The sequence below is a fragment of the Melospiza georgiana genome, chromosome 3 (genome assembly GCF_028018845.1).
Source record: "Melospiza georgiana isolate bMelGeo1 chromosome 3, bMelGeo1.pri, whole genome shotgun sequence".
Taxonomy (NCBI): domain Eukaryota; kingdom Metazoa; phylum Chordata; class Aves; order Passeriformes; family Passerellidae; genus Melospiza; species Melospiza georgiana.
The window spans coordinates 72458744-72476578 of NC_080432.1; the positions used below are offsets into that span (position 1 = coordinate 72458744).

The following is a 17835-nucleotide window of genomic DNA, read 5'->3' on the forward strand; positions in this document are numbered from 1 at the left end:
ACAGTCTCTCAAACTGAGTTTAAACAGAAAGAGACTGTTAGCCTTGGAGGAGTTGGAAATATACACAAATTCAATGCAAGTGCCTTTGAACACATAATATCTTAGAATTGTTAATATATTATGGTCTTTTTCAAATTAAAAATGTCTTCTGATATTTGTGTAACTTACTGTAAAACATTTTAAAATAATTTTAACATGCTAATCTGTGGGTCTCTCCCTGCCAATGAAAATAATCTATGCTTCTTAATAATGTACAGTAAAAAACAGAAAAAAATTTCCTTCATGATTTCTGCAATTAGGATTTATTCGACTTTCTAACATTTTTCAATAAAGTTTTTTCTTTGCTTACTTGAACTTGATTGAGATTAACAATCAGATATTTCCCATCTTTAGGTCTACCTTGGATATTCACGTTTAATGTGAAGTTTTATCCCCCTGATCCGTCACAGTTGACTGAAGACATCACTAGGTATGCACAGGTCCTAATTTTAAACTTTAAACTACTCTTAGTCTAATTTAAAAGCTGCAGAGAATTTCTTCTTTAGTTTCTGGCTACTGTACACTATAGATATTCTTACATACATCAACTGCTTTTTGGAACAAGGTTGAAAAGGTGAAATGAAAACTTCTGGAAAAAACCTGAACAAGAGGAATTGTTAGGTGGGGATATGATTTGGGCAGCAGGTGAGATGTGAGTGATAGTATGGGAAGGAAGCCAGTGGTTTGTTGTCAGACTGCTGCTTTGTTATGAAACAAATGAGAGCAATCGGGTCTTGAGCAAAGCTTAAGGGATCCAAGATACTTCAGTAATAACCTAGACTAGGTGGATGAAAATGTGGATTTACCCATGTGCTTTAATTAAAGCCATAAAACATAACAAAAGCTGAAAATAATTATCTTCCAAAGTTTTTAGATAGAAAATACTTGGAATATGGTGGATACTAAGCACCTAAAAGTAGCATTGCAAGGCTATGATACTGGCCATTGATAACTGGGGATAGAGTGCAGGGAACTGATTCATTTTTCTCATGAGTTACAGGAAACCTAAATACTTTTGTTTGGAGTAGCTGACTCTGCTGTGGCAGAATATGTGTTACATGTTGCATTGGATCACCCTTCTGCACAAAATAAGATAGCTATGCAAGAGTGCAGCTAAAATGTTGCTGCAGATAGGGATTTGTAGCATCATAAAAGATGTTGAGTACAGAGTGTATTTACAAGAATTTGTGTGTGTTTCATTTGAAAATTTTCAATGAGTTGGTTGGTTTTTCTATTGCGTGTTCAACTCATAAAAACATTTTTTGGTTCTATCTTCAATCTAAGTTTCACTAGTAAGACTTTTTTTAAACATACATTAAAAAAAAAAATCTCTGCTAAGGTAGCCATGTCTGTTGATGTTTAACTTGTTAAATTTGGTGGAATGCTGTATACAGTACCTGAAATATTGAATTGTAATACTACTTGGTTTAAGAAAGGTAATTATGGTTTCAGTACTAAACTAGATTTCTTTTCTGTATTACATGACATGATTAGCTTGTGAACTGCAAGGGATATAGAAGTTGGAGGGAAATGCCAAAGAAATGCATAGCTTATATTTTTAAACCATAGATACCTACAGGCTACAATGTGAACTAAACAAGTTCCTAAGTCAACTTTTGTTTAAAACTAGGTAGCTTTTTATTAATTTATATTGGAAATCAGAATTTTTCCTGCTTTTCACATTTTTTATGAAAGTAATATTGGCCCTTAAAAATCAAGTGAAATTTTCTGTGTGATAATACTCAAACTGCTCAAATAATATAAGGTCATCATTAATGCATTTGCCTACTTTAAAACACACTTACCTTACATGATCTTGATCATCTCATTATCTGCCATGGGTAACCCTTTCTTTCTTCTTCTTTCTCTTGGGTTTTTTCTCCTTTGTCTTGCAGGTATTTCTTGTGCCTACAGCTTCGCCAGGATATTGTATCTGGCCGACTGCCATGTTCTTTTGTGACTCACGCCCTCCTTGGTTCATATACCCTGCAGGCTGAGCTGGGTGATCATGACCCAGGGGAGCACAGCAGTGATTATATCAGTGAATTCCAGTTTGCACCCAACCAGACTCAAGAAATGGAAGAGAAAGTGGCTGAGCTACACAAAACACACAGGTATGTCAGGTACAGTGGGTTTAAAAGAAGTCATCATGCTTTGTCACATTTGTGTCAATTCTCCTAAGAGTATGCGTAAATCTGCTGAGGTGAACTTATTGTTACTTTGGAAATAGTTTCTTATGTAACTAAAAACTCTTTGGTGTATTTAGAAAGTTGAGTTTGAAAATAGTAGTTGCACTAAGGTCTTGGTAAAGAACTTTTGCAAAGTATTTTTATATTAATTTGTTTAAGCAGTATACATCTGTTTGAATGAATGAAGGTGGAAATCTGTACTCAAGTAAAATAATATGCTATGAAAGAACACTTCTCCTGTAGAGCAAAAATACTCTTGATGCCTTATAAACTGAGGTTTTTCTATCAGTCTGAATTCCAGGATTCCACTCAGTTTTGACACTCAGTTTTTTGCCAATAAACTCAAAGCTTGTTCAATGGTTTTAGGGGCTTGACTCCAGCACAGGCGGATTCCCAGTTCCTAGAAAATGCTAAGAGACTTTCCATGTATGGAGTGGATTTACATCATGCCAAGGTATCAGGGATTGGGTTTGTTTGGTTCTGTTTTAGGATAGACATGCTAAGTATTAAAGAAAATACTATATATATAGCTTATTTTCTTTAAAGTCATATGCTTAATTATTGGCTGTAGGCCTTTATCTCTTGGTTATAATAATTACTTAATTTACAACTCTAACATCAGTAGAATGTATATATAAGTTTATTTAGTGCATAAATATATGCAGCTTGGAAATAACATTTTACTCCTAAGAGCAAATAAAGACATTTAAAATGTCATATTTTCTATGCCAAGGACATGTAGTAAAGCCTAAAAGAACATGTAATTATTTTCATAGTACCTTGAGAGTTAAAATAAAATATGGCGGGAGGTCGTGGGGGGGGGGGATTTTGGTGCTTTTTCCCCTTCCAGGGGTAGGTCACATCACATTTTCATTTCAAGTGGGATTTTTTTTTTTTTTGTTAAAACCTCAGAAGACAAACGAATCACTTCCTCCCACTCCATCTCATAAATCCAGAATCTCAAATCATTAGGAAATTTAAGGTATTGTAAGCATATCAGTCTTGCATTTAAAAAAGAAAACCAAGACTTTTAAGTACTGGAGAAACATGGTTAAATTTAGTTTTGTTAGTTCTGCCAGTGAAGCAACTCTGTAATGACTGTGTTGGCATTTGATGTAGTTGATCAGTTGTTGGAGAGGACATGAGATTCTGCTGTATGGTGTAGTGTATCAGTAAGTGATTAGTTTTGTGGCCTGTAAAACTTGCATCAAATGCTGTTAGTGAAAGAGAATGCTCAGAAACCTGTTCGTTATCTCCTCTATCTTTGCTGGAATAATACGTTACTGTAAAAGATCATCTTGATCACCAGCTTGTTCAGACTTCCACTGACTGCTTTAAGTGGGACAGGCCTGGTTTTCATTTTTCTTCTTTTAATATTTATTGAAATTATTGCTATCACACTGGCTATACCTTTCCTGCTTTTAAGTTGTTAACTTAGTCCCTATTACCATAATATTGAAGAATTTCCCAGAACTGTAGCATATGAATGCCAAAACCATTACTTAGAGTCCAAATTCTTACCTATAAAATTTATGTACTTGGCTATTTCTGATTTTAGAATCTCATTGTCAGAGTCAGGTTTGGATATGAAACATGTCCCAGTTACAACATTCCCAAGGTATGTCAGCAATGATTACTTGTTTGGAATGCTACTGAAGTGATTGTTATGAAATTGTCTCATACCTGGTAGGATTCTGAAGGTGTGGATATCATGCTGGGTGTCTGTGCTAATGGCCTGCTGATTTACAAAGACAGACTCCGGATCAACCGCTTCGCTTGGCCAAAAATTCTGAAGATTTCCTACAAGCGAAGTAATTTCTACATCAAAGTCAGGCCAGCAGAAGTAAGTAGCACCTTTCAGTCTTGTTTCTTTTATGAGTTCATTTCTGTCCAGCAACAAGAAAATATCCTCATTTTTTCCACAGCTGTCCTTATAATCTTATGATATATTTAAACAGAACTTGTGAGTGTTTTTTCCTCTTCAGATTCTAATGATTGTATTAAACACCTGTCTTGATTAGTAAAGGCAAACCTTTATATATTTTATTTAAGTATAATTCTTTTAAAAGGCTGGAAATTCTGATATTAAAAAAAAAAAATAAATTTAAAAAATCTTATGAAGTCTTATGGCAGGAGTATTACAACTTGATAGAGTAATGGAACTACCTGAACTCTACCTCTTAATTAATAGCCACCTTAAGGAAATGGATTAATTTATTTGTGGATTCTTTCCAGCTGGAACAGTTTGAGAGCACTATTGGGTTCAAACTGCCAAACCATCGGGCTGCTAAAAGGTTATGGAAGGTTTGTGTGGAGCACCATACTTTCTTCAGGTAAGTGATAATTCTCTCCTTCCCCCACTTTGCAAGGTATACTCATATCTTTCTTTTAAAGGATGGAGAAAAGTAAAGATTTCCCCCTTCTTTGCCCCTTAGATAGAAGATGCCCTTACAATAATTGACCCCAAATTACCAATTACTAAAGTCTCAGGTACAATTAACTGCTTTATCAAAACTTTCAGAGTGCTAAGAGGATGGAACTAAACAAGTAGTCATGGAGCACTGGAGATATGCAAGAACTGTCTGGCCTCAATCCTGTTGCCATGTGCTCTGGAATCACCCTGCTTGAGCAGGGAGGTTGGACCAGATGACCCACAGTGGTCCCTTCCAATCTGATGCATTCTGTGATTTGTGTTAAGATTTCCTGAGAGACTGACTTCTCAGAATGAACATCTAAAAAGCCCTTATACGTCATCACAGAAGCTCTTAGGGCTTGACAGTAATCTTCATTCAATTAATTTCAACATTGTGCTGAGTGTAAATGCTTCTAGCTGAACATTTCCTTATTTATGAACTAGGTTGAGTTCACAGTCATTCTTCAAAAAACAAAATCACATTAAACAGACTATTTGTTTATGTAATAATCCATAATATCCTATGCATTTTTTTCTCCAGCAACTGAGGAACACAGAATTCTGAATTGGTCATTGAAACTATGATCTATTTGTAAATGAGCACCTTATCAAGAGGCCAGGAGTTGTTCCTGTGTCTACTTCCTTCACTGAAAAGGATTTTGACATTGTTTGATTTTTATAACACACATTCCATGAGTGTGTACATATGTCCCCTGCAGCCTGGGAGTCACAGATTTAGGCTGAATCTCCTATGAATTGGATAGGCATTGAATCTGAGTTTTTTCTTCAAAGCACATTACCTAGGGTGTGTAATGGTAAGCTTTCTTCTTCAGCAGCCTGTTTGTTTTTTAAAAAAAACTGGTTGTGTCTTAAAGTAGATGCAATCCTGTTGCTGACTATAATTGCTAGGCAGAACTTCAGAGAACTTGGGGACCAGGAAGCCTAAGCAGATGATTATTGGAGCTGTCTCATTGGATGGTTTTCAGTATTCAGATTTTCATTGATTGTAGCATGTTCGTGAATGCAAAGATAGAACTTATGCTGAGATTGCCAAATCTCAGCATAAATCAGTCCAAATGCTTAATTTAGAAGCACTTTTTTAAAAAATCTTGATCAGAGATTTTTTTTTCATGTTGATAGAATTCATTTATTAACACAGTCCAGCATTCAATTATTATTGAAAATTTGAAGTCTGCTATGGCTGGTGGTGTCTATTACCACAAATAGCATGCAGTTCTGTCCACAGTGAAAAGTTTATTAATATTCTTCAAATAACTCATGCAGTGATTTGCTTTGATTTCCTAGTTTTATAGTAATAAAATAGATCTGAATAAGGAAAAAGCAAATCTTACGAAAGTAAAAAATCCTAAACTGGCAACTACCATTTGTAAGTCTGAAAGCTTTCAGAAGCATTAATAGCTATGAAATAACCTTACTACAGAAATACTGACATAATAAAAATAATTGGATTTTATTCCAATCAGAAGTGGCTTTTCCTAACCAGGAATGACATTATAACAAGAATTATGTAACAAATACTTGAACTGTTCTGTAAATCTATATACTCCACTGATGTCATCAGGGAGAAAATCCTCAGAACCTCTCATCCTGATTTAAAAACAGTAAAATAAAGCCAGCTCTGTCTCCCTTCAAAGATAAAAAGCAGAAAGCATTTGCTGCAGTCCAAGAGACTGTAGCTCATCCAGAGCATGTGTAAAGCTTGTGTATGATGCCACAGTAAATTGTATACAGTTTAGATGTATATTTATAGCTTCCAAATCTCTTAGCATGCCCTATATAACATGGTAAGATTCCTTGTGCTGTCTTATGTAATGTTTCAGTTTATCTCAGATAATCACATTGAGATCTGTTTTCTTATAATGTATAGGAAATTCACTAGTATATGAAGTTATTTTTAAAAATTGTAATGAACTATATTGAAAATGACTACCAAAGGGCATTGTATTCACTTGTTATCAGCTCAGACTTAGAGGATTCCAGTAGCATTTTCAAAGAGCAGTAATCTCTGTAAAAAATGCAGTCAAACTATATATCTACATAAAAATTTTGAGGTAAGCTTAGTTGGCAGCTCTGAATCTTAACCAGTGTCTGCAGAAATGTGCTTACATTTCTGCTTTATGATATTTTGACATTTTCATTATTTTTTCAGCATCTCCTCAGAATGTCTTAAAGTGGTAAAAGCACAGTTTTCAGTTATTTATGTAATTAAACCTGTTATACAAAAATCCATTCAAATGCCCTTAATCAGGAAGTAATTAGTTCTCTTGTTTTTTCCACATTAAGAGATTAAAAGTTTATCTCAGCAGGGTGCAAGATAAAAAAGGCTGTTAATGCTGCAACATTGCCAAGAATGGAAAATCAAGAACTGAAGGAACCTTGGAAAAACCCTTTTAGCCTTCTTCCTCGTAGTACATAATGCACTCCCTCTTGGAAATAATGGGGAAAAGAACTAGACTTGAATTGTTTTCTTTATAAATGTTGGAACAAATTAAGATTTCGGTGCGTGCATATGCATCTTAGACATGGGGAATTGTATGCTTCTGGCTAGTGCCCTATAAACATCCCCTCTTAGGGAGAAGGGGGAGAGGTGTTTTTAGGATTTAGGTTTACTTCTCATTTCCTACTCTGATTTGGTTGATAAGAAATTAATTTATTCCCAAGTCTAGTCTGTTTTGCTCATGAGGGCAATTGGTGAATGATGTCTCCCTGTCCTTATCTCACCCATAAGCTGCTTGTTACATTTATCTCTCTCTTTTGTCCTGCTGAGAAAGAGGAGTGTCATTGGTGGGGTCCTGTTACCAGCCAGGGTCATCTCACTGTTCTGTTTGCTAGGTATCTGAAAGTTCTTCAGTTTTGCTGAAACACATTTAGAATGATTTGTAGTCTTCAGAACCCAGTGCTGGATACTGCCTTAACATATATTGGATGAGATCCCACTGACACAGATATTTCTGTGCAAATGCTTAGAAGAGGAGGACAAAGTCAGCAAGTTTGAATTCTTGCTTGCCCATCTGTACCACTCTCAGTACAAATGGCATGTGAATTGCTGGTTCTGCTTGAAAGAAGTTGACGCTCAGTGAGCTGTTCATTCTTTGCAAATTCTCAGATCAAGAAGCTTTGTCTGCAATAATCTGCAGTTGTTTTATACAGAGAGAGAGTAGGCCATGGTGGGTGAGCATGTATTTGCAGTATTACATTGATCCAGGAAACAACTTCAAAGGCCTTTCCAGAGAAGCAGGGACTGGGAAGAGTTCTTGTAGTGATGACTGTCTTCTCAGCAAGGATGGCAGTGGACCCTCAGTGTTGCAGTTGATGGTCAGATTTCAAAAACAAAGTACAGGCAATAGGATTAGGTGGGGATAAACTTGAAGTCCTCATACTGACGGAAATTCAGGATGTAGAAAGGACCTGTCTTCAAACTCACATGATGGTGGTACAGAATCACAGAATCAACCAGGTTGGAAAAGACCTTGGAGGTCATCAAGTCCAACCTATGACCTAACATAATTTTATCAACTAAACCAGGGCACTCAGTGCCACATCCCATCTTTTTTAAATACCTCCAGGGACAGTGACTCCACTAGCTCCCTGGGTAGCCCATTCTGAGCTTTCTGACAAGGACTCCAACACTTATGGTACAAACACACATACCCAGCATTACCAGTACATGTAACCCTCTTGCTCACCATTTTCACAATATGCTTATTTGCCCCACTCCTTAGATCCAGTGAACATCAACCTATATAATTTTACTAATGACATGGTAAAGAAACTAGAGTCTGAATGTAAACTGTTAAACTTGTTGCTTTTGAGTAACAACTCTCCAGTCTTCTCAATCTTTTTTTCACTCGATACTCCCTTTTATACAGCTTTGAGATACCATTCCCTAACTTTGAGGAAGAGCAGCTGTTGTATTGGTACCTCAGAATATAGGAAAGGCAGTAGAAGTGGAATGTATAGCTTTTACCATAAGTAGCATTCTAAGGAGAGATCTGAGTGGTATTCTACATGACCTATAGTGGCTTCAGCTTTCTACAAAAAATTAAAATTTAACCAAGATAACACCAAAAGATAGGAGTCCCAGATGCTTAGTCATATTGTGGAAAAATGTGATGGTTATCAGCATCACTTCAAGTGCAAACAATAAATAACATGCATTGTTTGAAAGGTCTTTGAAGAGCTCACAGTAGAATCCTTTCTTGGAGAGCACAAATTATACACTGTGAACTGAAGCTGAAGTACAATAAGTAGCTTCAAATTGCCTCATTAAATACTTAAAATTAAGCCTTTTAAACCGACTTTCCTCATATTTCCCTTTCAGACTTCTATCACCAGAGCAGCCTCCAAAAGCGAAGTTTCTGACCTTGGGTTCCAAGTTCCGCTACAGCGGCCGTACGCAGGCGCAGACGCGGCAGGCCAGCAACCTCATAGACAGACCCGCTCCGTACTTCGAGCGCACTTCCAGCAAGCGTGTTTCCAGGAGCCTTGATGGAGGTATGGAACTTGAGTCATGTTTTCAGTGTTGTTATTGCATTATGTGTTGTCACTCTGAGCTCACCAATGCTTGGAAATGTTAGTGTTATGGGTGGCCAGAAGGTCATTTCACAGATTTATGAATTTCAAATTCTAAAGCCACTTTAGGTAGTTGTCAGTGTTGGGTGACCTAAACATCAAGTTCATTCACTGTCTAAATGGTATGGCACTGTTGTGGGTATATGGCGTTCACTATATTGGGTATGTAGCACCTGTATACCTGTATACTCATACCTTTTTGAAGGCATAGACACACACTACAAGCTCTTAATAAAATTGTTTGGTATGTGGCATCTTTTGAGATCTGAGTTGGCCTGAGCATCTCTAAACAGAAAAGGCTGAATGAGTTTGACCTTCTCGGAGCAGGGGTTTGGACTAGCTGACCTCTGGATGTTCCTTCTGACCTAAGTTCCACTTAGCAAAACTTACTTGTGGAACCTGAGTGATGTATGCCCAAGAAATGCTCTATTTGCCACCCATGAAGGGATCAGAGGATTAAGTTGCAGAACTTATAGAGGCTCCCCAAAAGCCTTACATCCCAAATGCCACATTTCCCATTAGCTGGGCTTGGCTTAGCATCTTAAGGGCGTCTCTGGTGTGAAGCTTAGACTTTTCAAAAGAGGATATCCCTCAAAGGTACTCCAAGAAGCACCTCTCCCTCTCAACTTTCTGCACCCAGGCTTTGTAAAGCCAAGGCATATGGAGGTATTACAAAACATTACTAAATTAATTAAGTTTTTATCCAAGTTGTGTTTATTTAAACGCCTTCATTTAATGAATTCTCTTCTTTTTCATTACTACTATTTTGATTAAGCCAGTCATCATGATTTAAAAAGAGAGCCATCCATGCTATGCTGAGCCAAATAAGAGGAGGATAATTTAAGGCCTTTCACTGTCTTGTGCTTTGACTACATTCAAATATACATGCTTAGTATTTCCCCCTTCTAATTCTGCAAGCATATAGGGAGGAAAGTTCTTACTTTCACTGAGCTGTTGGTGCAGTTTTGCTAAGGTTCCAATGAAAAATACTGTGACAATTATATGCATAGTTATTTCTAGATTGCATTAAAGCAGTCCTCTCAAATAGTGAATTTCCACAAAGTATTCTTTTCATATTTCTCTCTCTTTTTTAATGGTGATTCATACACCCAAAAGAGCAATATCTTCAATTTACCTTCCAAGACTAATTAAGAAGTTGATAAATACTTGCCTGATTCCATGAGGGTCTTTTCCATACATAATAAGTGCAAGTTTTATGACAGGCTGTATGGCTGTTCATGTCAGTGCAATGGGAACCACAGATTTTTATGAAGGCAAGAAGCTGAAAAATACTGCATCACTCACAATGTATTGATACTAGCCTGTATTGATCACTGATGATACAATCATAAAGTGCTTTTCCTAAGAAGATTTAAAACCAAAATGTTTCAGCTTATTCAAATTAGCCAAAATTATTTTGTTCCATAATAGCTCCCATGGGTATTTCAGACCAAAGTCTTCTAAGAGACTTCTCTGCTACTGGAGGGCAGGCTGCTGGAGATAAAATCATTGATCTTGAAGCTGCTGGTCAGGCCAAGTTAAAAGATGGTGGCAGAGAAGAAGATGAAAGTCCACTCAAAACTCCACAATTAGAATTGACTCAGGATGGAAAGGTATGTCTGACTTTCACACCAAAATTATTTATTCATGTGAATGTGTGCATCCATGTGAGGTTATTTAGTGTCTTATCAGTTCTGAGTATCATACAGAACACTATATTAAAATATTAAAGGAAAATTGTCAAGTGCTTTCTGTGTGTTTAACTTAATGTAAGCGTATATAAGCAAAAGAGAATACAAACTTCTAAATGGTACTTATAGTATCTTTTATTGCTGTAAATCTAATTTAAATGTTCAATAAGTTTGCATGAGTTCTCGAAAAAATGTTTCAAAGGCTAAATCATGTTTTATTCACTCCCTTAGTTTGTTTAGACTTGGATAAAAATGTTAATATACCATGGTTGTGTACACTCTACAAAGTTTGGTATATTATGATTGAATTTAATTACCATAGGTAACAATTTTGTTTTAGTAGCCATTGCTGAATTATTTACTCCTTTCAAAACTTTTATGCTGAGGTATAGATTTTAGTGAAAAGTTGAGTACTGTGATCTGTTCCTGTTGCAAATGTTTGCTTGTCTTGTTTGTTTGAGCTACTGGGGGAATAAGTCAAAAAAGTTAATTTATATTTTGTATGATTTGATGTAAAAGTTTCCTCCCAAAGGGCCAGGTAAAATCCGCTGCTCTTTCTTTCTTGGAGATCATTTCTTTTTCAGCAACTCTCCAGAACTTAGTTTAATATTTAAAGAGTAATTTTGTCCTCAAACATTTTTGCAAGTTAGCTACCCATTTTATTCTTGGTGAGATTGCTGAGTTTCTCTGTGCAGGTCATATGTTCCCACTGCATTCGAGTGTAGGAAGAGAACTAATACCACAGCTGCATTTTTTTTTTGTTTGCTGGCAAGTTGAAATAATTTTGAAATAGATGAGAAAGAAGGCACACGCAGTTTCTTTATGGGAGAAAAATGGTAAAATGAATTACTATGTTTTGCCTTTGGGCTTGTTAAAATGGTGATTCCCCCTTGTTTTCAAAACGGTGTATTTTTCAGTATTTTAACCAGAATAGTGGTGGAGGGGAAGGCAGTATTTCAGGATGTTGTTCCAGGAAGCTGTTCAGTACAGTTTTGTTACACATGCTTATTCTGTGAACAGCTTTTCCTCTTCCCCTAGTGCAGATGCTTCTTTTCCTTTCTGGATCTCTTTAAATCTTAGAGAAAACAGTTATAAACCCAAGTGCCAGCTTGTCTTTCGTGTACTGCACTGTCCTCTGACCTTTCTGCCAAAGCTCTGAATGTCTGTCTGCTTCCATCTGTTTTAAGTGACTATTACAGTTCAAAAGTGCACAGTTCTTTACAGCCTCAGAACAAAACACTTGTAATGGGTTCCTTTCATAATCCACAGAAGTAAACAAGTTGGATGCTTGTAAAACACAGTGGGATTTTTATTTTTATTTCTATTGCATTAGTAAAGCTATCCCTTCTTCTATGTAAAAGTTTTCACTAACTAATAATTTCTCTTTTTTCCCCTCTTCATGTGCCTTCAAACTTGCATTTTTGTTGTGCTTTCATTTTCCACTGTGCACAGAATTTTTTTCTTCAGCTCACTCACATACACCCATCACCACTGCCCATCCATTCTGTGTCATCCCATCTCACAAACTTGTCACCTGTCCCTGAGATCGACATGCTTTCAGATATTTCAGAGGAAGATCCCTTTGAAGAGCCCCTCCTTACCATTCCAGACATTTCAGAGTGCAATTCCATGGAACAAACATCAGATCATAACAAAACCAGAACAGCTTCACCAATTAATACCTTTGAACCTGTGAGACCCCTAGCTAGTCGAGGCCCCCCAGCTGTTGAGGGAAGAATCCATGGCAGTGACTACAAAAGCACTGAGTTGTGCGTCTCATTCAGCTTCTTCAGATGCCTTTCTTTTAGTGTCCGTTCGCTGCTTGATGAGGATGGCTATATTACTTTACCTAGCCTTCCTGATGTTTGCATTTCTTTCCTCCCACCTGGCCTTCAGCACTATATTCCTATTACCTCTCCTTCCTTCATCCCTTCTTTTCTCCTTGTCTTTGTCCTGCTTCTGTCTGCTTTCCAGTCTATTCCTTTTTCACTCACATTTTCCCTTCCTCTCGCTCTGTCCCTCTGCTACCTGGAGCCTAAGGTGACTTCCTTTAGTAGCTCTAATGGCAAAGACCTGAATGACAAAGCAGAGGAAGAGGAGGTGTGTAATTTTGCTGCTTAAATGTTGACACTTGCACATTGCATTTATGCTTGTTCTCAAGAGGCTTGCTCAGTTTTGCACACTTCCTAGTTAAGAGGTGTGTCTGTGTACATGCCTGTACATACGTATATAAATACACAAATGCTCTTGTGTATATCTGTATCTTTTCAGCATTTCTCTTTTGTGAAAAATTGCCATTGTAGGATTTTTACTCAATAGATAGCTCATGGTTTTTCTGCCTAATTTCCTACAGCATGCATAATGTCATTGAATTTCACAGATACTGAGCTGCAGCTGGACTTGCATTGTAGTTCAAAATGTTAATGAGCACATAAAACTGAATACTGAAAGTGCTCGGTGTAACAAGAGAGATGTTATTTGATGCTATTTGCAAGTTCTGTTTGCACTGTCAATTGGTTTTAAAATGCCTGTCTCCTGCATGCATTGACTGGAATGCACATCTCTGAAGTTCTGTTTAGATCTGAAAAATGAAATTCCTAAAAGCTGAATTCAAAAACTGTGAATACTGTGAATACTTTAAAATCAGTGTTTTGATTTCAGATGTTTCCGCTCTACAAGGGTGTGTGCAAAGCTGAGTCTGTCCAAGGCACTTTTTCTTTTTTTACATGCTTTGGTTAATCTCTAGCAGCAGTTGAGACTGATTTCGTTCATTAGCTGGGATTGCAGGTTATGTTAGACTGTGTCACTGAAATCTGAGCATTCTTTGGAATACACTGCTAAAGTCTACAGAAGTCTCAGTCACACCAGTATGTTGCTCTGATCATCTGGAGTGGCTGACAAACTGCCTCCTTTCCTTATGTCTGCTGCACATGTTACAGCAATGCCACTAGAAAAAGGTCTTCTATTTTGATCCTCAAGGAAGATATTAAACCAATTATTATAGAATCAAAATAGAGGCAGAGCTGTTTAAAGTTGAATTTAACGAAGTTTGCTAAATCAATGTACATATTAAAGACTTGCTAAATATGACACAATTCCATTATAATACCAGTCTAAGTATAAAATAATGAAAAACATGACTTAGGATTTTCTCAATTTTTCCATAGCCTAATCCAATCAATAATTTTTAGTTTAGTTACAGAAAACAGAACCCCAGATGAGTCAGAAATTAATAAAAATGTTATACGTACCATATCATTCACACAGAATCCAAAATGCAACAATATGAGCAGTAAATCCATCTTCAAATATATGGATTTGCACAGTGTTGACTTGTAAATGCATCTTTTCCTAAGATTACCAGTTGATATTTGTACTTGTGGAAAGATAACTGGCAAGTGGTTCACCTTTTAAAGAATGCTGTTCCTTAAGGCATTCAGAATACTTGGAGATAAGATATGAAGATTAGCTACAGAAAATTGCCCACAGAATGAATTGCAGTTTAAGAATAAATATATTCACTTAACGAGGGGTGTGTGTGTGTAAATAATTCATTCCAAGACAACAGCATTCCTAAAATTTAAGACAGTTCGTAAATACAGTGTTTAAGTGTTTAACTTGAACCCTAAACTCTTTTCCCAAAATAACTCCTGGATTAGATTCCATTTTCCCATCAGTTTGTTAGAGAATTTAAGTCACTTATCATAGAAATTATGCATATCATTTTTGTTTGTTACTCATTCTTAAATTTTCACCTGGTAAACAATAAAAAGTGCAGCAAGAAAGGGACACAGTGTGAAACTTCCATTTTTCATGCCACTTATGCCAAAAATTACTTCAGCCATTCTACAACAATGTAGGTGCAAGAAGACCCAAGTCGCTTAATTTCAACATCTGGGGCCGAAAAAGTAAAGGTCTGTAAAATCCAGCACGCTTTGCAGCATTTACAAAGAGATGAAACCTCTGTGGTAGTGTGTAAGCCAGTGTTAACACTTCCTTTTCTTGATAATTTGTCATGCGCTCGCACAGGTGGAACATGAAGAGGAAGAAGCACAGCAGAAGGTGCTTGGTTGTTCTTGTACAATTGAACCTGGCTGTGGCTGCCTGCCTTGTTAGCACCCTGAATTTGCTGTGGGTTTTATGTGAATAGTGCCTTTTCACCTCACCATTTTATTTCCTTTATTTAACTGTCTGATAGTAAGGGTCCTATTTTATTTATTTGCTGGTCCATTTTATGTTCTTTATGTTTTGTTTTGTTTTTGTTTTCTTTTTGTTCCTGTGGCTCAATTTCACAGATCAGTTCCTTGAGAGTAGACGGGGAAAATATTTATGTCAGACATAGCAATTTAATGTTGGAGGTTTGTATGTGATACAAAAAGTTCTCTCCATTCTCACGGGCTGCCAGGCTGCATGGGATGGGAGGTCACCTGCAGGCTGTTACGGTCACACTGCATGAAGTGCATGGGGAAAACTGGCTTGGAAATGTTGCATGTTGCCATTCTAGTTTCTGAGTTTAAACAAAACCCAAACAAATGCAAAATAGCCACAACCAACTCTCAGCTAGAACACTGAATGTAAATTTGTGTGTTTTTGCTAAATGTTTTCAAGGTGGCAACTGGGAATAATAGCCCTATTTAGATACAGCAGACACACGGGTGCAATTCATAATTCCAAATGGATTTTTGTACATTGTACCTCAATGTTTGCATATTCAGATGAGTAGAGTTTCCAGCTTTTGCCAGTTTAATCAACCTTCCTCAAATACATTAGCTGAATAGAGTTAGTAAGGGGCAAGCAGTAGAAGTATAGGAAGCTAATTCTGGTTCTGACACTGGTTTTAGGAACATTGAAAAATGATGCAAGCATCAGATATTCAAAGGGAATGTTTGGATATCTTTGGAAATATTTGCTGGGTTTTTTTCCTTTTCAAATGGAAGTAAATTTTGCTTCCTGAAGGTTGGTTTTCATTGCAGATGAGCAACAGCAAAGTGCTTTGAACAGTATATTCATGTGTAGTGCATTGTCACTGAAGTAGAGATTTTTTTATTATAAGAACTTTCATATAGATTGCTGATCTCAATTATTTTATCCATCACTGTAGTTATTATTAGTATCATTTAACTTGTGGTTAATAACTTAAGCTAATAACTGAAGATATTCTTAAAAATCCTACTGCTGTCTTTATTTCATTCATCCAGATGGGGCTATAAATAATTCCCTTTGTCACAAAAACAGTTTTTAAAAAAATCATTTGTTTTGTTCAATAATAATAAGATGTGTGGATCGCAGTAACCCAACTAATGTTTTATGGCTTTTTGCAGCTTTTTGATCACTATTGAAACTTTGCTTGTGTATAACTTACTGAAGCACTGAAAGTGTGCATTGCATAACTGTGCTTTGATCAAGTCCAAGAAATGTGCCTTGTGTCAAGCCAAGACAGGTCTCAAAATAATGATGGGATTGTTACAAGCTTCATTTGTCTAATAGAATGCCTTTGGCATAAGATTTTACTTCACTCAGAAAATACAAACTTTAGGGGCACATATTTTAAAGTCTCATTTGTTAGTCCAGGATGAAAAGTGGTCCTGTGACAATGCAAACCTACAGAGCTGCCAGAAGGGGAGAGGTTGAAATGTTCAAAATGCATGTAGGTTTATCCACAAGGTTAGGAAATGGATGTACAGCAGCACCAAACCCTTACTGGGGCTGAACGTGCAAGTGAAAAGAAATGAGAAACTAAGGAGTTTGGTTTGTGGGTTTTGCTTGATTTAATGTGAAGCATCTTTGCATTGCAATCACTGACAATAAAAATCCTAAACCTAAATGGTAGATTTTAGAACATCCTGCTAAAAAGTATTTAAAATCCTTGTAAAAAATCCAGATTCTTTGCCTACATAATTATTTCTGCTTACATTCTTTTGACAAAACTTCCTTAATAATTATGTCTGCATTGATAATATTTCATGTCAATCTTCAGTCTTTCAGTTTTTTACTAAAAAGGGATCTGAGGCTTTTACTTGAATATTACTATAGAAAACTACTGAAAAAAATATTCTTGTGTTAGAGTGAGCATAAGCAACATGGGCTTTTCTTGAGACCTGGAATGCTGGAAGGAGGACAAATGTGAAAGCAGGGTGAAATCTGCTTCTCTCACAAAATCCAAGCCATTGTGTTTAGAAGACAATGAATTCATAAGAAAGTTAAGCATATATATTTTTGTCTGGTTACTAGAGCAGTTACATTTTGGCATAGCTCTTGAACTTTACTTCTGCCCTGTAGCTGAAAAAGTGAAAGAATACCTTGTAGTTATTTGATCCAAGGTGCTGCAGTTTGGCCTCAATGGTCATGAGAAAATCCAGTTCCCACTGTGGTGTCCCCTTTGGCACTGGTCTGTGGAGGTGCAATTTAGATCGTTTTCCTGGTACTGGCATGCACAAAAACTATTCGTACTTGTCTGTCTGCTGTCAGGTTCTTAAAAGTAGAATTGGCAGGTAACAGGTTTTAAGTCTTTAAATCTGATTCTTCCAGTAAGTTTAAGCCTGCATGAGGGGCACGATGATGTTGTCTCTCTGAAGCTAAGCACGTGTTAGCTGCTTAGGTATTTGGCCTTGTAGTATTGTGTTCACAGATGTAAGTATTTTTCATGAAGCTCGTAATATCAAAAAAAGATGCATTTTTGTTCTCTTGGGGTCAAACTATTCTTTCTTACAGCTGTGCAGTACCCTGAAACGCTTGTGTCTGGTCTTACAAATTTTAGGTGAAAACAAACAAAGCTCCTGGAAATTATTGTTTCAAAGGACTAGTAGTGTCATGTTTTGGATGAAAGTAGATCTTTGCTAAAACCATGTACAGCATTATTTTCCTTTGCTTTAAAATATGGAAGAAACAGTACATGAGTAAGACCTTCACT

The 17835-nt window shown here is 36.6% G+C and overlaps 1 protein-coding gene across 14 annotated transcripts in view; it reads left to right on the plus strand.

Moving 5' to 3' along the window:
• EPB41L2 (erythrocyte membrane protein band 4.1 like 2) overlaps positions 1 to 17835 on the plus strand; it is a 107248-nt gene that overhangs the window by 70366 nt on the left and 19047 nt on the right. For 7 of the 14 annotated variants that reach the window (XM_058021425.1, XM_058021415.1, XM_058021413.1 and 4 more), the window contains exons 7-15: positions 394 to 469; positions 1935 to 2153; positions 2595 to 2682; positions 3919 to 4071; positions 4464 to 4561; positions 8984 to 9156; positions 10666 to 10847; positions 12378 to 13025; positions 14955 to 14987. In XM_058021425.1, the coding sequence (XP_057877408.1) occupies positions 394 to 469; positions 1935 to 2153; positions 2595 to 2682; positions 3919 to 4071; positions 4464 to 4561; positions 8984 to 9156; positions 10666 to 10847; positions 12378 to 13025; positions 14955 to 14987 (1670 nt within the window). Of the gene's footprint in view, positions 1 to 393; positions 470 to 1934; positions 2154 to 2594; positions 2683 to 3918; positions 4072 to 4463; positions 4562 to 8983; positions 9157 to 10665; positions 10848 to 12377; positions 14840 to 14954; positions 14988 to 15220; positions 15284 to 17835 lie in introns of all 14 variants that reach the window. The other 7 variants (XR_009114300.1, XR_009114299.1, XM_058021423.1 and 4 more) reach the window with 5 other exon arrangements.